Source organism: Drosophila subpulchrella, unplaced genomic scaffold, assembly GCF_014743375.2.
Source record: "Drosophila subpulchrella strain 33 F10 #4 breed RU33 unplaced genomic scaffold, RU_Dsub_v1.1 Primary Assembly Seq354, whole genome shotgun sequence".
NCBI lineage: Eukaryota > Metazoa > Arthropoda > Insecta > Diptera > Drosophilidae > Drosophila > Drosophila subpulchrella.
In genome coordinates, this window is record NW_023665577.1 from 5,293,945 (window position 1) to 5,317,534 (window position 23,590).

Genomic DNA, 23,590 nt, shown 5'->3' on the forward strand with positions numbered 1-23,590 from the left:
GGCGCCGGAGTTTCTGCGAGTCCTGCGGATCGTGGCAGGATGTCAGGGTTGTCTGGATGCGGATTACACTAATTATGAAATGACATCGACAACGATGGCGTCGTTGATTTTAATGGTTTTCTGTTGTCAACTTAATTAACAAATTTTCTCGCCTTTCGCTTCGATTGCAGGAAGGATGCTGCTGATGTCACCGCCGTTGCAGTAGCAACACTAGCCTGCTGAAGGATACAAAAAGGACACAACAACAACAGCCGACCCACTCTCCACCCCCCCGCACACAAGCCACACACATGTTGCTGCCAAAACAAAGATGCTCAGCGCTGCCAATGCAACTGCAACAGCAACACATGGAGCAGCAGCAGCCGCGATTGCCGCAGCCGAGACTTATGTCATAACAAACAAACAACAACAGCAGCAACAGCAGCAGCAGCAACAAGTCTTTGTTGTTGCCGCCAACAAAATGGTGATACCAGCAACGGGAGCAACAATCGCCGGTATACCAACAGCAACAACAACAGCAGCCGCTGAATCGACAGCAACGCAGCACCAGCAGCAACATCTGCAACACCAGCAACATGTGCTGTTCCAGCCGCACCTACAGACAACAACAACAGCAACAGCAGCAACCAGCACACCTCAGCAACATCAGCAACAGCAACCACCTCAGCCGCGGCAGCATCCCAAGAAGCGAAAGTTCGATCCAGCCGAGCTGGACAAGACCGAGCAGCATCCCCAGCAGCAGCAGCAGCAACTGAGTCTGCAGAAGCAGCAGAAACCCGCCGATACCAATGGCAACAGCGATGCTTTGGCCAATGGCAATCAGCTACATCGCATGATCGTGAGTTGCGGTGCAGGCGCCGGCAACAACAGTAGCAACAGCAGCAGCAACAGCAGTAGCAGCGATATCAAGCAGCAGCAGCAGCAACGCAATATCATTGCATCCCCGCTGCAACATGCGAGCGGTAGTACTTACAAGCAACATGTTGCCAGCGGCAACAATAGTCACGCAGCCACAATCAATCATCAACAACGCACACATACGCCCACAACCGCCGTCTACTACCAACAACAGCAGCAGCAGCAACAACAACGTTTTAGCTTTAACTCAAACAATCAGCAACATGTACAGGAACAACACCAGCAGCAGCAGCAACAGCAGCAGCAATCCCTGCTCGATCTCAGCGAGTGGAACAACACGCGTGTCCTAGCCAAAATCCACAATCACTATGCTCCAGGGATTATACGCCAAGTGCAGGAGGCGTCTCCCGACTCAATACTCGTGGAATTCGATTCCACCGATTTGGGATTGCTGCTATATCCGGACGTGTTGCACCAGGGCCGCAATCATGTGATACTCGATGCCAGCCCGCCCATGGCGGATGTAAGTAGATATAATTAAACTTTAAACGGTAGTCAATCGTTCTAAGGGCGTTTTCTATTTCCCGATTAGATTACCCTAGATGCCCGCGTCTGTGTGCGCCAGCGGGTTGAAGGTCGTGGCTCCGGCAGCTTCGTCTACGTGGAGGGCATCATCACCGACATCAACCAGGCCACGAAGCAATATAGTGTGCAACTGATCGGCGATGAGATGGTGAGGACATTTTGCTAGATTGTCTTATCAAATCTTATAGAAATAGTAATTTAAATCTTAAAAGTAACTTTTTAATATACCTCTTGTGTAACAAAAGTATCTGTAAAGCAAAACTTTTGTAGGCTACAATTAATTCTAACTACGAGAATGCTTTGAGAATTTTTAGAATTTATGTTGTAAATGAAACTTTCTATAATAAGACCTCAGATCATATTGAAAGCACATTCTATTGATGCATAAATTGTTTTAAATTAAATTATTGTATCTAAAATCCAAATTGAAAGTCCCGGGATCCTTTGGGATAGCCCAGAAAATGTCTTAAAAATTAAAAGTTTTCATTATTATATATATATTTATTGAATAATTAGTAAAAACTAGCTTCAAACATACCATTGCTCATGATTATTAAAATGAAACACGATTTCATTGAATTGTAATCTGATTTTAATTGTAACGTGTGATCTTTGTAGGCCACCACCAAGGTAGTGCGTCGCGCCGATCTGCGGCTCCTGCAGCCGCCGTGGTGGGATGAGCTCAACGAACTGACGCCCTCGGGTGGAGCAAGTGCCTCCGCATCCAGTGGTAAGCGGAAGGTGTCGGCAGGAGGAGCAGGAGCAGGCGAAGCGATGGCTGTGCCCAGTGGCAATATCGTTTACCCCAAGACGGCCACCGGCGCGCCATTGACCTTCGTGGCCACCCGCTACGACGGCAAGCTGCCCACGGCACCACCCACGCCCACCCACCAGCAGCCGCAGCAGCACCTGGTGAAACAAGAAGAGTATTATCGGACGACGGCCACGTCGCCCTTCCAGACGCGACCCCAATTCGCCGGCCCTTCCCACGGAGCGGAGCAAGTGGGCCAGGCGGCGCAGTCGCACCCCCAGCAGACCAACGGCCTGCCGGACATCGTGATCTCCCCGGGCAGCAATGGGCAGCACCTCAAGATGCAGCAGCAACAGCAGCAGCAGTCGTCGCGGAGCTACGACGACTACGACTCGGACGACGAACTCAAGAGGGTCGGCATCGGGTACTCACCGGCGGCCGGCGACCTGGACACGGAGAAGATGAGCGCCTGCAGCAAGCGGAGCAGCATGCAGAGCCGCGGCAGCACGTCCAGTCTCCTCGACCAGAGGCTCACACCACGATCTCATCCAGCAACACCAAGGTGAGCGAGACACAGGGTATACTAAATAGGGAAGTTGTGGCTTTTGATTTATATTACTAATATATATGTACCTAAATGGTATGTATGTTAGATACAAATATATTAAAATATAACTTATAATGATAGCAGTTTAAAATAGAATGGGTAAACCATACTATATATTTCATGGTTTTACTCTTGTAGATTTAAAATAAAGCCTAAAGAAAGGACTAATGTCATTGAAAAATTAAAGAAAATAGTCATCTGTTTATATGGTCATTCTATTCCGTCTTTTATAACTTCTACCCTATCCTTTACCGCTTGCTAATAAACCGGCAGTGCCATCCACAGATCTCAGGCCACCACGCCGCACCGCTTCAAGAAGGGAGACATCGTGGAGTCGGAGTCCGGCGTGCGCAAGAAGTACAACGGGAAGCAGTGGCGTCGCCTGTGCATGCTCTGCGCCAAGGAATCTCAGCGGCGCGGCTTCTGCTCGCGGCACCTCAACCAGAAAGGCAACAACAGCGCCCTGCCCTCGTCCACGGGTCCAGGTCGCCTGCTCAGGTAACTTATAGATCTGATCTTTCTCTGAACCAATTTTTTTTTGTTCTATCCCCTATGTATGATAAGAGCTCGGATATTCTTTAAAATGTATTATTTATAGAGATTTCTAACAAAAAACGTTTTAAAAATGACTTGGGATTGGTTAAGATTTCATTTAAAGTTTGTTAAAAATAAATGAGAATTTGTATACCAAGAACACCTGAATCGAAGCTAGATTTCAGAATTTACTTTTGTGTTAATGTTTAAAGAGGTTGATTTCTGAGGCAGACAATGTTTATTTTGATTAAATGTAAATAAATAGTAATTTTAGTTGAACATTATATGAAAACAGATGTGTTCGTTTGGATCGTTAGAAATTTGTATACTAAGAACACCTGACTTTAAAATGTTTTCTTTATTTTAAGTTAATGTAAATAAATAGTAAAATTAGTTGAAAGCAGTGGCGGATCCAGAATTTGGATGTGGGAAATAAAAATTTTGAATATACTTTTTAGCCCGAGTGGGGGAATCTATCACCCATATCCCCCGTAGACCCGCGCATGGTTAAACGTAATACAAGTTATATTAGTAAGGATCGTTAGAAAATATAACTCTTAATTATAAAAAATTCAAATTCTCCACGGCTTAGAAATTACTTATAAAATTCAATTGCAAGGGATTGACAATTTTCATATATTTTAGAGCCCAAAACATTTAAGAAAGATTTTAAAATATATCTTTTAAAATCTCTGACAATGCAATATTTTGATTTAACTCATAACTGACTTTCAACTAACCATCGGTATTGTATCTCATTTATTAGTGACAGCCGATCGAGCAGCAAGACGCAGATCGATGAGGACACCTCTCGCGACTCGGAGACGTCGCCCAACTACCGGGTCAAAGGTCGCTACGATCAGGAGGAGACCGACGCGGCCGTCATGCTGGGTAAGTCTCTGTGTGATGGTGCTGTGCGACCATCACACCTCTTGACTTTTTACGATCCAGGGGCCGAGGGCATCATAAAAGCATTTAAAATTCCGTTTTGGAACTCGGTTCGAACAATTTATTCATAGTTTGCAGCAATTCATTTCAAGGCTGGCCTTCCCAGCCCCTCTTGCCGTCCCTTTTCGACCTGTTCAGCGCCGGCTTAACCGTTAATCCATCCCGCTTCACGCAATTAGAGGGACAAGGCCAGCAGGCAAAGAGGTCTTAGAAAGATATTCTCTACGGCGCTTCTGGAAAAATGTTCTTTAGTTTCGGTTCGGGGCAGGAGAACTTTTGTTCACCCTACAAGGCGGAGGGAATCTCTTCTCCATTCCCCTTTTACAGAGGTCCCCCATTAAAGTATTCCTTTGGAATGCAGAAGACACGAAGGTCTTTCATTCAGAGCAGAACCGGATTTCTTAGGCACTGGAAAAAAGTGTTCCTAAAAGACCATAAAAAGCAGGTCTAAAATAAAAGGCTTGTTAAGCTCCTTTGGAACATTAAATTCGGCCCAATAAAGAGGTTTTTTCTTGAGCGAAGCATAAAGGTTTTATGGTTCAAAATAAATATTTTTATGATTGAGACTTGTGTCTTAAAATGGCAGATAGTATGATCGATATTAATTACTTGCTTGAGAACATTTCGGGACTCTAGGAAATTTCTTGGGGTAAACTCCCATAAAATGTCTTACTTCAAAAGTTCTGTAAGTTCAAACCTTTTATAAATAGTGTTAAAGGTAAAAATAAATATATACGATTTTGGATAGCGTAAACTTCTGAATAGTTGGTAATATAAGATCCTTTTTGTAGCTTACCTAAATTCTGGAAAAGGTTAGCGCACTTGGTCGAGTCGTGACGACCGAGACCTTTCTCGTCTCTTGTTTTCTGGTTCGATGCATTTCCAATTCACCATAAAATGCATATCATAAAGTTTTATTGTGGCAGCGCCGTAGTTCTTTCTTTTTCCCCTCTACCTTCCCGACCCCTGTCCATTTTTCACACACCTCAACAAAGGTCGTTTGTCCGTCCGCCTGTCCGCCGCTTTTCATGAAAGGTGTCGCTGCTGCGGCGCAAAGGTCGTGTCCGATTCCAATTTTGATCCCGAAAACGAATCAAGGTTTCCATTGTCCGCCGGAGAGAGAGATCTGCCCTCCCGCTCCCACTCCCACCCGCTGGCCACTTGAGAGTGTGACCGCAGCGTGATTTACACGCCAGACGTAGCGACTGCGCAGCGGCAGCGGCGAAGGGCGATGCTTAGCCAGTGGCGTACGCAGGATTTAGTAAAGGGGGTTGTGGAAAAAGTAGGGACCTGTTAGGTGTAATTTTAATTTTTTTTCACGTTGTTAACTGTATTTTTTGTTAGAGTAGAGAGGTCACTTGCGGCCTTGGTTTGGTATTATCGACGCTAAAGAAATTGGTTTAGTCAATATAAAAATGGCTGTTACTCCGATAAATCATATTCGGTCTGTAGATAGACTATTTTTATTAAATCCAAAAATTCTTGATCCTTTAGAGATATTAAAATCCTTTGAACAACAAGTTTCACAATATATCAAGGGTCCTTTAAGTAACCCTAAAAAAATTTAAAAAACATCTTAAACATTCTAGAGATTTAACAGTGACAGCTTAAAATTTAAACTTTAAATGTGTCCATTAAAAAAACAATATTTTATTACAAACATATATCTGAACGTTTTTAGATAGTTCCATATTTTGAAACGCACCTTTAAACCAAATTCTTTCTAAATCGGTTGATCCCAGAAAAGTTGGAGGGCTTCTAACCCCCAAGACCCTTTATCTTCGATCCCCCTTGTACCCGCCCCTGCCCTACGCATTCCTAAGCACCTGCAAAGGTAAAAGACGTCGCGATCGCTGCGGCAGAGCCACTTGAGACGAAACAAAGCGAGGGCAGCGCCGCCGACGCCGCCGTCGACGTCGGCAGAGGCTGCGTGCGAGGCGCAACAGATTCTTTTCTTTTATTCAGCTCGTTTCTTGTTATTTGCCCTGCCTTTTATTCGTTTTTACCTAAACAAAAATTGCCTTGAGAGCGGCCCAGGCACGCACACACGGCCGCTCGTGCTGCACACCTACACGGCAGGTAAACAAACATGGCAGCGCGAGAGAGAGTGCGGGAGAGTAAGAGAGAGAGAGAGCGGGCGGCGCTCGGCGCTCGATTTATGCTGCTGACGTCGCTGCCCGCTGCCCTTGGAAAGAACGTCGCTCTGAAGAATCGGCGATCGCCTCGCCGCATTTATGCTGAAAAGTGGGAACTGTCAAGAGCACGAGAAAAGTGAAGAGCCAAGAGCAGGAACGGAAAAAGCAAAGCGATGCGAATGCAGCGGACAAAGCGAATGTGACAGACAGCCAAACACACACACACACATTTCGGAGACGAAAGCAGAAAAGTGTATTTTAAGCAGCGGTTGGCGAAGCAGAGATTTCCCTGGAAATATGCTCAAGAGGAGCGAGAGGACGTCATGAATGCGTTCCAGGACTTTGAGCTGGGGGCCAAACTATATCTGCAGTGCTTATGTAATGCCAAAAGATCGAAAGAAAGGGGCATTTTAAAGTGCCCCTGGACTATAACCATATTATAAGCATATAATCCATAAGATCAGTGTTTAAAATATATATTTTATTTCGTGTTTTTCAGTATCGCTGAGCAGCTCTCGATCTGCCACGCCCTCGTACACCTCACCTGTGAACCACGCCGGAGCCTCTCCTCTCAATGCCATTGCCCATTCGCCGGTTAATGTGTCCGCCAGTCACAGGCAGAACTTTTTCACGCCCATCGCCAACCAGTCGCAGCAGCAGCAGCAGCAACAACAACAGCAACAGCAGCAACCTGTGGCCGTACCGCTCGACTCCAAGTGGAAAACAACACCCAGTCCGGTGCTCTACAATGCCAACAACAACAGCAGTAGCAACAACAATAACAACAACAATGGCTGGGAGGCTAGCAGCAGCAGCAACAATACTCATGTTGCAGCTACGGCAGCAACATCAACAGTTGGCACTCAACCACTGCCGCCGCAAACGACGCCCGTTTCGCTGGTGATGCATGCCCCACCGCCGCAGCACCACCAACTGCAGCAGCAGCAGCTGCACCACCACCAACCCCCTCCGCCGCCACCTGCCAGTTTGCCAGCACCATCGGCACCACCCACCAGCAGCAGCAACAACAACAGCGTGGGCCATGCCACCAGCGTTATACGCATTTCCAGCAGCCAGCAACAGCAGCAGCAACATCAACAACAGCAGCAGCAGCAGCAACAACAGCATCAGCAACATCCGCATGTGGTGGTGTCCGGCGGCCAGACCTTTCATCCCGTGATCGTGGACGCCACTCAGCTGACAGTGCCCCTGCCGCCCACTACGGTTTCATTTCATCAGCCCAACACGCCCACCTCAACGGCGGCCACAGTGGCGTCCTTGGGTCAGGAGAAGATGCTGCCAAAAAACGGTAAGTTAAGGAAATGATGATGTTGATAAAAAGGGAAAAGACTAAAAATGCACAATCCAAAGCCAAAAGATCCCAGTGATATCTGAAAAAAATATTTCACATATAGGCCCCGATTCAATTATTTAAAAAAAGGTACTGGGATGTTTATTGCTATTTCAAGAAGGTATATTATAAATTTACCTTTTATTGAACTATAAACAAGTTCTAAAAGTACAAATTGTTTACGGATTTCTCAGACAAACGTTGAATACCTACTTTTAACATGATTCCCCTATTCCAGTACCATCTCGAACAGTCTAAAATAATAGTTTATTTAACTCTAATCTTTTTCTAACGAATTTCGGTATGTAAACGGATAGCTTTGTAAACTAAAATTGTTTAGTGCCCCTTTGTTTTATTTGTATATAGAGTAACTATAGTTATTATTTGAGAAATTTAATACCTACCCCTCCGTTATTTGCAGGCTACAACGCGCAATGGTTCAAGCTGCTGCCGCATATGACGCCCATGAGCAAGGCGCCGCCAGCTCCGGCCACTCCGACCTTGACCACCTCGGCCAACAGTTACAACGTGGTAATGATGCAACAGCAGCAGCAGCAGCAACTTCAGCAGCACCAACAGCAGCAGCTACAACTGCAGCAGCAGCAGCAACAGTCGCCGCCGCAGATGCCGCTGAACCACAACAACAACCATCTGATTGTGCCCGCTCCACTCTGCTCGCCGGGCAAGCCGCTCAACTGCTCCATGAACGATGCCAAGGCAGCGGCAGCAGCAGCGGCCGCAGTGGCCAGTCTGAGGCAGCAGCAGCAGGAGGAGCCGGACGATCAGCTGGACGATGATGTATTCGAGGCCACCACGCCCGGGATAGGCAGCAATGGCAAGAAACAGGCCATGCGCCTGCCCACCCAGAACAGCAACATTCGCAAGCTGGAGGAGTGCCATGATGCGAGCGATGGAGTGGCCGGTGCACCAACCACATCGGCTGCCAAGCGGAGGAGTCAATCCCTGAGCGCCCTGCAGCAACAGCAGCAGCAGCAGCAACAGCAGGCGGGAGCAGCAGGAGCAGCGGCTGGGCAGCCGCCGAACAAGAAGATCCGGCGACCCATGAACGCCTTCATGATCTTTTCGAAGAAACACCGCAAGATGGTGCACAAGAAGCATCCGAATCAGGACAATCGTACGGTTAGCAAGATCCTGGGCGAGTGGTGGTACGCCCTGAAGCCAGAGCAGAAGGCGCAGTACCATGAATTGGCCAGCTCCGTGAAGGATGCGCACTTCAAGCTGCATCCGGATTGGAAGTGGTGCTCCAAGAATCGCCGCAACTCGTCCACTTCGACGGCCACGTCGGGTGGAAAGGCGGGCGGAGCAGCCGGAACGGGTGACGCCAAGCAACGCCTGGTCTCGGTGGATGGTTCCGATTCCCTGGAACACGACATGTGCCCCTCAACGCCAGGTGGCAGCGGCAGCTGTGGTGGTCAGGGCATATCCTCTGATCTGCAGGGCGACATCATACCGCTGACGATCGACAACTATAATAGCACCTGCGACGAGGCACCAACTACGATCTCGATGAAGGCCAGCGGCAACGGCAAGCTGATGAAGAACGAGCTGCCCTCCGACGAGGACGAGCAGATGCTGGTGGTGGAGGAGGAGCAGCCGCAACAGCCCGTCAAGAAGCTCGATCTACACTGCCGCGAGCGGGTGAATGACTCGGACATGGACGACGCACCCTTTGACTACCGCAAGCAGCAGCCAGAGGCGAATCAGGTGAATATACAAATGAGTTATGAAGCTGAACCATATCCTAAACATCGTTATTTTTTAGCGTTCGACGGAGGAGCACAGTACCTCCGGTGCCAATGGCCAGGCCATGAACGCACCGCCGCTCAGCGGAGGAGAGCGCGAGATCACACTCAAACCGAAGGCCATCAAGGCCCATCCGGTTCTGGAGAGCAACATGCTGCCATACACCCAGATGTCCATCTACACGCAGTACACTAGTCCCAAGAATCCAATCGGTGTAACACCATTCCAACCCACAGGCGAGCAAACCCCCGCTTATTTCCACCACGACATTCCATGCTAATCGAAGGATTCCCCATAAATTCTGATCCCTCAGGCGGCGCCTTCAAGTCGATGCCCATTAGCCCCAAGGGCAGCGGTGGCAAGCCGGAGGACGCTGCCTCCCTGCAGCCACATATCAAGCAGGAGGACATCAAGCAGGAGCCGCCATCGCCGTACAAGCTGAACGGGGGCTCGGGATCAGCCGCCGGAGGGGGCGTGGTCAGTGCTCCGCCGCCCAGCAGCGGCAGCGTCGGTGCCATCTTCAACTTCAATGTGCCAACGGCGACGGCTCTGAGTCAGAAGCAGTTCCACTACCCCATGCACCATCCCCATCGCAGTCCCACGGATCTAAGAGGTGAGTAACATTTAGGATAGTCAAGAATGGATTTGAAAATTGCCCTATTATATTTTGTATTAGCGTATTTAAACATATTTTTATTTCTATATATATATTATAATTCTTAGTTTTAACCTTATTTAGTGTTAGCTGCAGTTGGCATTATTTCAACTATGATTTGTTGGCGTCATATGATTTTATTTACGTAGTGTTTTGAACTTTTGTGCCAAAATCTGAATTGGCGACAGCAAAATTGGAACCATCCCAGCACTTGCATCGATCGCCTCACTCCCGATCCCCACTTATCATTTAACATTCGCAAGCTCATCTGCAAAGTTTTTCCAACGAAAGCTTTCTTCATGGCATAACATCTTCTCTCTGTTTCTTTCACTTTCTCTCTCACACACAACTAATACACCTGCCCACTATTGATCTTCCTTTGTCGCGCTGTCATTTTCGTCACCTCACCCATAACAAAAAAATCAATCAATCGATCGTAGAAGAAGAGCCAAATGGGAAAGATAATACTAAGGGGACCAAGTCGGGGAATAATAAGGAAAAGGATAATCTGGTTTTGGATGACCAAGAGCCAGAGGAAGACGAGGATGAGGATGAAGACGACGAGGACGACGACGAAGATGATGAGGATGATGAGCAGTTCATGCAGGAGCTGGCCAGTGTGAATGCCAGTGCTGGTTTCGATGATATTGCGCCCTATGCGATGCCCAAGACTGTTATAACGCCCACACCCACGCCACCGCCTGTGGCCACCATAGTCACTCCCATCAAGCGCAAGCAGTTCACCATAGTGCGATCCCTGACGCCGCTGCAGCCCTCGAACTCCCCGCATCAGCAGCTGAAGCATCTGCACCAGCGTCGCGGAGAGACTCCGCCAACGGTCATCACCCGCGTGCCCACACCAACCATCAATCACTTCACCATCATACGAACGCAACCACATCCACATGTCCATGCTCACAACACTCCGCCACCGTTGTTTTTCAAACAGAAGGTTCAGGGCTCACCAGTGATTGCCACGGTCACATCCACATCATCATCATCCTCCTCCTCCAACCCAGCCAGTAACGAAGCCCCTAATAAATTTTCCAATTTTCCAACACATCACCAACCAACTACAACCACAACAACTACAACAATAACATGCAATACTAACCACAATGCCACGCCAATCATACGAAAATTGCTGACGCTGCAAGAAGGAGGCGAACTCGGTGGAAGCCACAAGGGCACTGGACGAGCGGCGATCCTGTACGATGCCCTGGTCCTTGACACGTTGCACGGTCAGGACGAAGAGGACGAGGATGATGAAGGGGGTGGCGAAAGGCAGGAAGAGCCAAAGGTGGCGGGCAAAGAGCAGGTGGCCACAACCCAGCCTGCTACAATGTTGCTCATCACCGACGTCAATGCTTACAACCAGCAACACGTGTCTGGCACGGCAGCAACACCCGTCTCGGGAGCAGCCACCCTTCGACCAGTGTCCTTTATCAGCATAAATGCCTGTAATAAGATAACCTTGCCGGCCAATGCCCGCATCCTGACGGCGGCAACGGCCACATCTACGTCAGCCGGAACAACGGTAACCAGTCAGGCAACTGGAGCAACTTTAACCGTGCTGACCAAGGCGACGGCGGCAACAAATCATAGTAGTAGTAATGCCAACGAGCTAACCATCACAGCAGCCACCTCTGCTGCTCCTGTGGCCACTAGTGGCTCCAGCATTGTCATGATAAACTCAACCACAACTCCCTCCTCATCCACCAATTCCACCTCTTGTTCCGCAGCTGCCCACCAGGCGTGTGTGCCATCGTCGCCGGCGGGCATGGGATTGGGCCATGCGGCCAGCATTGCCACACCCCCCGCATCGGCGCCCGCCCAGATCATGGGGGGCGGACCAGCGCAGGGCCCGAAGATGTTCTTCGCCATGAGCAATCCGGTGGGTATAGTTGAACTTTTGAAGTAATGCATTTCAATAATCTGGTTTTATGCTTCTGCAGTACCCACTGCTGCAGCGCCACCAACCGGGCACTCCCAGTCTGGAGCACTTGCAGCTGGACGGCTTTCCGCCAGGAAGCTACATTTTCAAGAACCACAACGGCCTGTCTTCATTGCCTCCTCCCGTGAGTGCCCAGCCCACGATGCTGCTGCATGGATATACGCCAAGCCACAGTGCCGAGCCGCCTGCTAGTTCGCCCTCGTACAAATCGATGCCCTCCACACCCAAGTCGGCCACATATCTCATGAGTGCGCCACCAGAACGAGGCATGGAGGGAATGGGTGGTTGTTCATCAGCAGCAGCGAGTGGCGGCGATGAGAGCGACATGGATGCCGATGGTCAGCAGTTTATCCTGGCTCCCACGCCTGCCCAATTGGGACGAGCTCCTCTACAGCGGCGCAAGAATCAATGTGAGTGTTTTGTTCACCATTAACCAGGGAACATCTTTTCAAACATGAACATCTTTCTTGCAGCCCAAACCAAGTCGGAGAACAATGTGTCCTTTGGAGCTAATCTGGGCGCCAGCAATGGGCAGCACATAAGCCGCAAGCTGCATTCGCCCACAATGATGGAGGGCTCGTCGCCGATCATCGGACATGTGAACAGCAGCAGCCTCAGCTCAGCCCTGCCCACGCCCACGTCCTCGACAACAACGCCAAACAGCGATGAGCAACTTCCTCTGACGCCGACCACCAGCAGCAGCAATAGCAACCTCAATCAGCAGCCCAAGTCGCCGATGAAGGCGGCTCCAGGATCAGCGGCAGCGGCCCTCAAAAAGAAGAACGATGAGATGAACAAGTAAGAGGATCGAGGGTATCAGTTTGTTAGATGTTTTTTATTAACCCACATGCATCCACAGCAGTGTGCTCAAGCAGGTGGACTTTGAGAAGAAGTACAAGGCCCTGCCGCAGTTCCAGCCGGATGATTGCCAGTCGCCCAGTGCCATTGCTGTGCCCTCTTCGCCGCGCGTCTATGGCACGAACTACCGCAAGAAGAACACGGCTCCGCCACCAGTTCAGAAACTGAGTGAGTTTTATGTTCCCTAACCCATTGAATGCGAAATATAACTGTTATTTTCCTTCGATTTTACAGTGTGCGATGACGATTCCATTGATGAACCCGCTTCGGCGCCGCCCACGACCACCCAGCGTTTCTTTGGTCCAGATTTTACCAACGAGTTAAAGGGTGAGTTAACTTACAATCTACATATCTAATGTAATTGTTTTTTTAAATTCGAATCTGAAAAAAAAGATTCAAAGGATTAGGCACGTTTTTGAGGAGTTTGAATTTATACCTTTACCTTTATTTTCAAATACCTAATGAAGACGAACGCCTTGCAGAACTGGAGTGCTCTGACCAGACGGGCCGCTCGCCCAGGACGCCAAAGACACCACTGCAGAGCGCTCGGTCGGATGCCAGCGAGAAGGGGCACCGCAAGGTGCTGGAGACGCGTCGCCACCTGGTCATGCAGCTGTTTGCCGAGCACGGTAACTTCCCCACTGCCCAGGCCACCATAGCCTTTCAGGTGAGTTGTCCGCAGCATTTTAAGTCCGCAAATAAATGCAATAATGTTAAATTCTATCACCAGACCAAGCACATCGATGTCTTTCCGCGCAAGCAAGATCTGCAGCTGAAGATACGAGAGGTGCGCCAGAAGCTGCTGGGCCAGGCATCCTGCACTCCGCACTCGGCGGGTCCCAACACGCCGTCCGACTCCAACTCGTCGTCGACCACATTGAGTGCCAGTAGCACCGGCTTGAATGTGCAGGCCACCAGCGCGGCAGGTAATTAGAAGGATCCTTAAATGAGACTTTCATGTAAAACAAATTTTATAAAGGGCATAGATGAACAGAGATGAGGAATGCTAGATAAAAACCTAATAGAACTGAATTCCGATTTTAATATATTTTGAGCCAATGGTTTTCGAGTAATCTTCCATTAGGTTACTATCTACCATTCCTCATCCAAGAAGAGTATCGAAATCTACTGGGGCAATTTTCTAAGGCATGCTTAGCTATAAAAAATCAAAATAGTTAATTTTTCCTGGATTCTTATTTGTAAATTTTATTTTTTAATTGGATTGTTCTAAAAACTTCAATTATTGTATTGATACTCTGTGAGTTTTTAAGATTATTTTCAATAAATCATTACTTAATATACTTTTAAGATTAAATATTTTAAAAATCATAACGGTTTAGTTTTTTTGTCATTCTTATTTGTAGAATTTATTTAAATTCACAGACATTGTACATGAGTTTTATGGCTTATTTTCAATTTATCAGTATTATAAAAAAACATATATTAGTTACTTTTTAATTTTGCTATTCATTTGTTTTCCACCTTTAATGTTTCATATTTATTTGAGATTAATTTCAATTTGATTTCCATTTCCTAACGAAAACATTGTACAGATGTTTTTCAATATTATTGAACGACAGGTGGTCACCAACAACAGCACTCTGAGCAGCAGGCCCAACCCGCCGCCAAAGCCACTGAATCTGATGCCAAGTACAAGTGAAGTGGAGAGCACAAGGACAAGGACGAAGAGTTTGGCGGGAACAGGACAACACAACACAACGGATTGTTTGCTGCAAGTGACAAAATTACTTAAGGATAGTAAACGAATCGACAGCAACAACAATTGCAGCAGCGCACACTCACAAAAGGAAAAAGGAGATACAGAAACAGCTCACACTTAGCTACAGCTCATGCATGAGATGCATGGTTAACTAGTTTTTATTAATAACTGCTAATAGCGAGAGAAGTTACACAGAGAAAATAGAGAAAATTACAAATTTTTAATTACAATAGGCATACAAAATAGGTACAAGCAAAGTAATTTGTGAGTAGAGAGGAGAAACTGATTACGAATGAATTTATTAAGCAGCTTAATAAATCAGGAGCAACCAACACAGAGAAAAGGTAGAAATTTTGATGAAAATTTGAACTTTTGAAGCACATATGAAGTACATACATAGAAAACATAAACAAAATACATAATGGAAACATTGTATAACCCCCGCGTAAAGGCTTAGGTTTTAATTTACAGGAGAAACTGCAACTAACAAATTGGAAGAGCTAAGAAAAAACTACGGAAATAGAGTTAAGCCTTAACTTAAATTGCACATTAATTTTGAAGTGTATTAAGCACAAGCAAAGAATTGTATAAATCGAACAGTAAGAAACTTGAAATGAACACTGTAGTTGTATTGTATATTTAGTCATAAAATTTTTAACGAGAACAAACCCCCAAAAACACCCACATTAACACCCATTCGCACATCTAAATGCTTTTAAACTGTTTGCTTTTGTTCTCAAAGTTTATGCGAAAACAAACCTTTTTAAATTGTATGTACATTTCCTTGAATTGGCTTTTTACACTGTTGTCTAATTGAATTATAATTTATATATATATATTTTTTTATTTTTATTTTAGTATAGCCTGTTTTTAAATTGTACACACACCGAAAAATAAACTTCAAAAAGAAAATTATCGAAAATTTATTACAGAAGAATGAAAGAAAACAAAAAGAGAGAGAATGAGAGAACTAACTGTCTTCCACTGTTGCTGCAATATACTATTTAATATTGTTTACCATTTCGGTTGAAATAGATTTAGTTTTAAATTAATGTTTTAAGTATGTGACTGCATTTTATTTACATGCAAAATTCTGTTCTTTGTGAATTGTTGAATATTTAATGTTGTCGCTGATTTATGTGTTTAATTATGTGGCTTTCTAATCTTAAGTATTTTGTCAAATTTTTCTTCCGCTAATTTCAGTCACAGTTTTTACGTATCTTTCATGTGTTTTCCCCGAAGGAGCAACAGTTGCAAACAATTCGTAAAATTAAAAAAAACTTACAGATATACACTCAAAATACACAAAATAGTAACAAAAAAAATATAGTAACCATATTCACATTATAGTTATCACTATCTTTTAAAATACGCAATAATGAAAATCATCAAGTAAAATATGTGAATTAATTGAATACCGCTTCCATTTAGTTCCGTTTTTGCTGGACGCTGCAATTATAGAAATTAACCAGAAGAATACAATAAAAAATTAACAAATTTGTAAAATTTAAAATCAACTCACGTAGTCTTTTATAATTTTATTAGTTTCGTGTTTAATAATATTTTAATTAGTTTCCTTACGATGATAAGTTTTAATTACCTATTAGTTATTTGTATTAATTAGTGAACAAACGAAATTTTATATGATAAAAAGCGAAAGAGCGTAAAATGTAGCGTGTTAATGTTAAAAAAAAACAAATAAAAACAAAAATAAAACCAAGTTTATAAGTGAATTCCAACCAATGTGTGAACTTAATTGTAGTAGAAACACACAGAAGATTGCTTTTTATTTTGGCCAACTCCTCCCGAACTCCTCCCCTTAGCAAGCAAACTTGTGCCAATGACAAAGCTTAACCAACAATATTACAATATCGAACCCTCAATGAAGCTAAGTAAACAAATGTTTGTCAATTAGGTCAAGTAAAGACGAAACACAAACTTTTTGACCTGTACCAAGTTCGAAAACTTATACAAAACAAATATATGATACAACAAAGAACATTTTTGGCAACCAACATTTCGGACTAAGAAAATTAAGCACAGAAAATGGAAAACTAGCAGGAAATGCTAAAAAAAGCTTTTGGCAATTACAAGATTGAGAACAAAATGGAAACAAACTCAGTCAGCAAACACTCAACAAAAAATGGCGTTTCGGATACAAAATTCTAAAATTCAGGTATTACAAAAGAAAGAAAACCAAAAATACAGATAGTGTTGTATAATGTTAAAAACAATTTTTGAACAAAGTAAAAATAAAAGATGAACTATTTAGCTATTTATACAAGCGAGGCAAGTGAGTAAACTTTGCGAGTACGTGTAAAATTTATAAGGTGCTTTTATAACAAAATATTTGGTAGAGAAGCGAAGGGCCTCCTCCCCCACATTAATAAATAAAAATATACATCTATTTTTCTCAAAGGGCATCCACTGTATTTTAAAATGCTTTTAAATGGAGATTAAAGGAGATTTAGAAACGAAACCCCGGAAAGGGTTCAAAACTCTTGTAATTCAGTTGTGAGCGATTCGCACATTTTGACGATAAAGGAGATAGTGTTTTTGTATAGTTTTTAATCGAGGAGGGCATTTTAAATCGTAGCTAAACCCTCCTCACAATATAGAGCTAAATTTATACCTACATTCATCTGATTGATGACATCTATAGTGGCAATCGAGGTTACGCACTGTTGTTTGCGGTTTGATTAGTTAATTGTTAAACAATAAGCGGAAAGCAAAATAACATTCTTAAGTCAATGATTGATGGCACAGTTCTGAAGTTACAACGCGACATTTGAGTTTTGTAGTGAAATTTCCCGAGTATTATTTGCAATTGACTTTTGAAGGCTTTGTAAAATATTAACGAAAGATTATATATATATAAATACAACTTATTTGTGAAGTTAACTTTTAAGCCAGTTATTGTGAAACGTATTTTGTAAGCCACGGAACACTTAAGACAAATTACAAATATTAAAATACAATATACAAATACGAAAATATACAGGATAGCGTAAACCAAAACAAGTACAGAATATTTAAATATTGAAATGTGCAAATCTTATTCGATCGTTAAGAACACGTCTGAGACAGGGGCTTTCGGAAGAAAGTATTTAATTAGTAGGATCCATCTGAGGTAGGAGTGCGTAGCCCTTGACCTCGAAGACAAGCGGTCATTACCAAACAATCCACATACACAGACACTTGAAACACACACATATATATGTATAAATAAATATATACGATGATAAATTTATTGAATAAAAGAAAAATATACATTCATAATTACTGGCATATTTTTTGAATTATTCAGATGAATCAGGCTATTCATTCCACTTCTGATTTAAAAAATGTTCCTAAAAATGAATTTTAACTATGGTGATTTGAAGAGATGTATAAATTGATTGAGATCTTCGAAGATGTTGCAGATGATGCAAGATGCAGATGATTCCTCCACTTCAACTGGCAGCTCCTGAATGATACTTCTCGCTGAGGACAGTACACTGATATCGGAGCAGCTTATAAAGGTTTCCTGGTCACCACATCCCATGGCCTCGGTTCCATCCTCACACTTGCCCCAATTATTTCCCGCCGTATAGGTCCAGCGCAAAACGCAGTGTTTGCAGTTGAGGTCACTGGGAAGTTTCACGGTTACTGGGATATCGCCGGTGGTTGTGTTGATGTTGTATTTCCGGCTGTCGTCGATAAAATTCAGGGGATACTGGTTAAAGCAATTTTCCGACTCGCTGCCGTTTTCATCTATATTGCAGATGTGGAACCGGAAATAGCCCAGATGATTTGTCGTAATCTTAACACTAATTTCTGCCTCGGTTACGCCGGCGTAGCTCTTCACGATCACTCCACTGCCATATTTTCCGCCCAGCTCATTGGGGCGCGGCTGATCCAAGCTCCAATCATCTCCACAAAGTCCACATTTTCCACCATTTTCGATTTGTTTCTAATGTATCCGACGCATCATTAAATAGGAAGGATAAGGATCGTTCTTCAGTCAATCTTACCGATAAGCCACCGCAATATAAAGCATTATCATCGTAATTCGTTGGCCCCGACGAATCGTAACGCCAACGTGAAGACCTCCCTGCAGGATTCAACATCATGCCATGGCCCTCCAACTCGCTGAGCGAGCAGAATATGCCCATGACTATAATAATGATCCTCTCGTTGAACTGCATTTCTCTTTCACTTTCGCTTTCTTTATGGTCTGTGAAGACCTGGACCAGTTCTTATATAGTTGCATATTCGCAATCCTTATCACTTGCCGGGTGGTTTATGTTTATTTCTGATATTTCGGCGAATAGCCGTGAATGCTTCTAATCGCTTAATAATCTTCGTTTTGTTTATAATTATTGGAAGTTAAATTTCTGAAGAATTGGCAGTACCTGACCTGAAAATTCGCAAAACACCTATGACACATTGAATACCCAAAGTTTTTTTTATTGGACTAATTCTGTTTAACCCACTAATTAAATGCTTTGGGAATATTTTACGTTCACACCAAAATTGTCAACCAAGGTTAAAATGTCTCAAGTGGATAAGCTGGAATCTTGTGGTCGCCACAGACTCTTACGATTTGTGGTCATTAGAGTTCGAGGCTCATTGCGATGTTAATTTCGAGGCTCATTGCGATGTTCATTGGGAGGGTCTTTGCGAGGTGATTTTTGTGAGGCTCATTGCTATGGTCATTGCGAGGCTCATTGCGAGGGTCGAAGCGAAGCTCTTTGAGAGGTTTTTCGATGGCTTATTGCGAGGCTTACTGTGAGACTTGTTGCGAGGCATTTTGCGGGGCTTACTGCAAGGCTTTTTTTTGCTGTAAATTAGTGTAAAGTATAACTAACAAATTAGTGTCGAGTAGATATATATTTTAAGAATGGAAACATATCGGAGCTCAGGTACTATCAAACTCATAAATTTAAACGGTTAATTATATCGCACGCGACACTTAATAACCTTCACATTGTACATTACGGTGGTCCAAAAAATATTATTTTGCTCTCAATATTTTTCTTTGGTGGTCCAGTGCACAACCTTAAGGTTTTCGCACAAATCACACATACAAAACGTTTTCCCCTCAGATTTTTGATCAAAAAATTGTTCTCCCATTTCATAATTTTAAGCAGTGTTCACAAAATATAAGTATACTAGCTTTAATGTGTCAAAATAATGTAAATAAATAAAATCAAAGCAGTTTAACCTTAGAACTCATCAAATGCACGTTTTTTACCTTTAATCCATCTTCGCAATCGCTAATTATTTTTTGGAAATAAAATCTAATCGCTAATTATTTTTTGGAAATAAGATCTAATCAGCTGCAACAAAGTTCGGATTGAAATGTTTAAGGTCGCAGATTGTGTAGGTATTATAAAATTACGTTTCGGCTCAGTCGCTACTCATACACAAAATGTTTGATTACTCAACTATTTTTTTGTGCTTACTTTTTGCCAATTGTCCTTGTGAAATCTTTTCGAAAAGAATTGACATTGGAGAATGGGGACCCGATCGCTGCATAACTTAAATGGAACCGTTGCTGAAACGAGTTTTTGAGTTTGAAAAACTTGCAAGGCCAATCAACTGGCATCTCAGCAAGAGCCGCCAAGGAAGGACATCCCGAAGAATTTCGAAAAGATCGGCTCGAGGTACTTCTACATCGAGGAATTCTACCAGAAGAATTGGTGGGCTGCAGCCAAAACTTGTCTCCAGTTGGGCGGGGTCCTTGCCAGAATTCAGGACGACAAGAAGCTGACAGCCATTAAGCGACACTCAAAACGGAAACATATGGAGCACTAGTGGCTGGACATCAACGACCTTGCCGAAAAGGAAAGATTCGTGTATTCAATCTCCGACGAGATTACCCCCTATTTGAAATGGGCTTCGACTGAGCCAAATAATTAAAATAACAATGCGCACTGCGTTGACCTCTACGCTAAACATATGTATGACAGCAAATATGAAAAGAAATACTACTACATTTGTCAGGCAGTTTAGAATAAATTAATAAAATTATATTTCATATAATAGTATGAAAATTTGGGAATGATTACTCTCGGAAATCTCTAAAATAAAATCAAATATCATATAAAATGCAAAGATTCAAAAGCCAATCATACGTTTTTTGCTTTTATAGCTCATCATCTCTATTTCACTGAAATCCTTACCAGCCCCTAAAAATTTCAGTTGTTATACCCTTGCAGAGGGTATATTGATTTCAGTCAGAAGCTTGCGACGCAGTGAAGGAGACGTTTCCGACCCCATAAAGTATATATATTCTTGATCAGCATGACTAGACGAATCGATCTAGCCATGTCCGTCTGTCCGTCCGTTTCTACGCAAACTAGTCTCTCAGTTTTAAAGCTATCGGGCTAAAACTTTTCCAAAAGTCTTATATCTTTTGCAGGTAGTATATAAGTCGGAACCAGACAACTATATCTTATAGCTCCCATAGGAATAATCGGAAAAAAAAATTAAAAAAAATTATATCTTTGGTGTTTTTAAGCATATAACCGGTTGGAAATAAAAATTTTTAATTAGTTTTGAATTTTGAATTAAATTTTATCGAAATCGGACGACTATATCATATAGCTGCCATAGGAACGATCGGAAAATTGGTGGAAAAATAATATGAATCAAATTATAGCTTCGGTGTTTTTCAACATATAACCTCCAACGCTTGGAAATAATATTTTTTAATTAGTTCTGAATTTCGAATTTAGTTTTAACAAAATCGGACGACTATGTCATATAGCTGCCATAGGAACGATCGGAAAAGAGGTAGGAAAATAATATGAAACAAATTATAGCTTCGGTGTTTTTTGACATATTATCTTATACTATTGGGAATATTATTTTTTGACTTTTTAAATTTAATAATTATAGCTGCATGGGTATATAAGCTTCGGCTTGCCGAAGTTAACTTCCTTTCTTGTTTTTTTATGTTGGATGTTTATGCCATTAGCATGAAAATTGACTGCTTGGTATGTGTAGACATTTATCAAACATTTTATACAAGTTGCGAAAGTAATTAACATTTATAAGTAATTCATGTGTGTTTGTTGCTGTTGATGCTGCTGTTGTTGTTGCTCTCGTTTTTTAGGTTTGTTCTAGTTGATATTTTCGCTGTAGGTTGTGGATATGTGAATTTGGATATTTTTTCACGTCCTAGTTTAGTGCATTAATTTCGGCGGAATTGGCCAAGGAATAATCTAGTTCACCCAGTTAAGCAGTCGGCGTCGTGGTCGATTGAACTGAAGGGAAAAAAACCTCTATTAATAATTAAACTTTAAATAAGAAATCCAAACTTAAATGTATACAATTGGTTTAAAATATAGTTGTCTTTTAAACGTGGTATGAATACTTTTAAATTTATGATACGATTTTAAAGGATGCTACATATTTCATTTTAAGTGTTGGTAAATTATTGTGAATTGTGAAACGTATTCTGTAAGCCACGGAACACTTAAGACAAATTACGAACATTAAAATACAATATACAAATACGAAAATATACAGGACAGCGTAAACCAAAACAAGTACAGAATATTTAAATGTTGAAATGTGCAAATCTTATTCGATCGTTAAGAACACGTCTGAGACAGGGGCTTTCGGAAGAAAGTATTTAATTAGTAGGATCCATCTGAGGTAGGAGTGCGTAGCCCTTGACCTCGAAGACAAGCGGTCATTACCAAACAATCCACATACACAAACTCTTGAAACACACTCATATATATGTATAAATAAATATATACGATGATAAATTTATTGAATAAAAGAAAAATATACATTCATAATTATTGGCATATTTATTGAATTATTCAGATGAATCAGATTATTCATTCCACTTCTGATTTTAAAAATGTACTTAAAAATGAATTTTAACTTTGGTGATTTGATGAGATGTATAAATAATTGATTGAGATTTTCGAAGATGTTGCCTCCTTAAACTGATTCCGCCACTTCAACTGGCAGCTCCTGAATGATACTTCTCGCTGAGGACAGTACACTGATATCGGCGCAGCTTTTAAAGGTTTCCTGGTCACCACATCCCATGGCCCCGGTTCCATCCTCACAAACGCCCCAATTATTTCCCGCCGTATAGGTCCAGCGCAAAACGCAGTGAATGCAGTTGAGGTCACTGGGAAGTTTCACGGTTACTGGGATATCGCCGGTGGTTGTGTTGATGTTGTATTTCTGGCTGTCATCGATAAAATTCAAGGGATACTGGTTAAAGCAATTTTCCGATTCGCTGCCGTTTTCATCTATATTGCAGATGTGGAATCGGAAATAGCCCAGATGATTTGACGTAATCTTAACACTAATTTCTGCCTCGGTTACGCCGGCGTAGCTCTTCACGATCACTCCACTGCCATATTTTCCGCCCAGCTCATTGGGGCGCGGCTGATCCAAGCTCCAATCATCTCCACAAAGTCCACAGTTTCCACCATTTTCGGTTTGTTTCTAACGTATCAGACGCATCAATAAAAAGGATCGTTAGGGATCGTTCTTCAGTCAATCTTACCCATAAGCCACCGCAATATAATGAATTATCATCGTAATTTGTTGGCGCCGACGAATCGTAACGCCAACGTGAAGACCTCCCTGCAGGATTCAACATCATGCCATGGCCCTCCAACTCGCTGAGCGAGCAGAAAACGCCTATAACTATAATAAGGATCCCCTCGTAGAACTGCATTTCTCTTTCACTTTGACTTTCTTTTTGGCCAGTGACGACCTGGCCCAGTTCTTATATAGTTTCATATTCGCAAAACCTTATCACTTGCGGGTGGTTTATTTCAGATTTTTCGGCAAATAACCGTAAATGCTTCTAATCACTTAATAATCTTCAATTTGTTTATTATTATTGG

At 43.1% G+C, this 23,590-nt stretch overlaps 3 protein-coding genes across 18 annotated transcripts in view; 1 reads left to right on the forward strand and 2 right to left on the reverse strand.

The window, feature by feature from the left end:
• Nucleotides 1–16,440, forward strand: part of LOC119560998 (putative transcription factor capicua) — a 47,430-nt gene extending 30,990 nt beyond the window's left edge. For 2 of the 16 annotated variants that reach the window (XM_037874798.1, XM_037874799.1), the window contains exons 3-19: nt 171–1,381; nt 1,451–1,591; nt 2,062–2,756; nt 3,075–3,299; nt 4,102–4,226; nt 6,918–7,727; nt 8,191–9,494; nt 9,553–9,769; nt 9,847–10,146; nt 11,346–12,082; nt 12,144–12,552; nt 12,616–12,940; nt 13,002–13,168; nt 13,235–13,327; nt 13,468–13,667; nt 13,731–13,926; nt 14,581–16,440. In XM_037874798.1, the coding sequence (XP_037730726.1) occupies nt 311–1,381; nt 1,451–1,591; nt 2,062–2,756; nt 3,075–3,299; nt 4,102–4,226; nt 6,918–7,727; nt 8,191–9,494; nt 9,553–9,769; nt 9,847–10,146; nt 11,346–12,082; nt 12,144–12,552; nt 12,616–12,940; nt 13,002–13,168; nt 13,235–13,327; nt 13,468–13,667; nt 13,731–13,926; nt 14,581–14,660 (7,095 nt within the window). In that variant the 5' untranslated portion in view covers nt 171–310 and the 3' untranslated portion in view covers nt 14,661–16,440. Of the gene's footprint in view, nt 1–170; nt 1,382–1,450; nt 1,592–2,061; nt 2,757–3,074; nt 3,300–4,101; nt 4,227–6,548; nt 6,797–6,917; nt 7,728–8,190; nt 9,495–9,552; nt 9,770–9,846; nt 10,147–11,345; nt 12,083–12,143; nt 12,553–12,615; nt 12,941–13,001; nt 13,169–13,234; nt 13,328–13,467; nt 13,668–13,730; nt 13,927–14,553 lie in introns of those variants that run through there. The other 14 variants (XM_037874804.1, XM_037874805.1, XM_037874803.1 and 11 more) reach the window with 14 other exon arrangements.
• Nucleotides 16,441–18,087: 1,647 nt separating this feature from the next.
• On the reverse strand, nt 18,088–19,067 carry LOC119560247. The gene is made up of 2 exons (XM_037873611.1): nt 18,734–19,067; nt 18,088–18,672 (listed from the first exon to the last, which is right to left on the reverse strand). Exons 1-2 carry the CDS (start codon nt 18,905–18,907, stop codon nt 18,088–18,090), a joined length of 759 nt encoding a protein of 252 aa, XP_037729539.1. The 5' UTR covers nt 18,908–19,067.
• Nucleotides 19,068–22,664: 3,597 nt separating this feature from the next.
• Nucleotides 22,665–23,418, reverse strand: LOC119560248. Its single transcript, XM_037873612.1, has 2 exons — nt 23,245–23,418; nt 22,665–23,183 (listed from the first exon to the last, which is right to left on the reverse strand). The coding sequence occupies exons 1-2, from the start codon at nt 23,416–23,418 to the stop codon at nt 22,665–22,667; spliced, it is 693 nt and encodes a 230-aa protein (XP_037729540.1).
• Nucleotides 23,419–23,590: the final 172 nt, after the last annotated feature.

Excerpts from the sequence above, each read along its gene's own strand:
- LOC119560247 (XM_037873611.1), bottom strand. The coding sequence starts at position 18,907 with ATGCAGTTCAACGAGAGGATCATTATTATAGTCATGGGCATATTCTGC. Across the intron at positions 18,673-18,733 it reads TATATTGCGGTGGCTTATCG|AAACAAATCGAAAATGGTGG; the intron begins GTAAGATTGACT and ends CGGATACATTAG.
- LOC119560248 (XM_037873612.1), bottom strand. The coding sequence starts at position 23,418 with ATGCAGTTCTACGAGGGGATCCTTATTATAGTTATAGGCGTTTTCTGC. Across the intron at positions 23,184-23,244 it reads TATATTGCGGTGGCTTATGG|AAACAAACCGAAAATGGTGG; the intron begins GTAAGATTGACT and ends CTGATACGTTAG.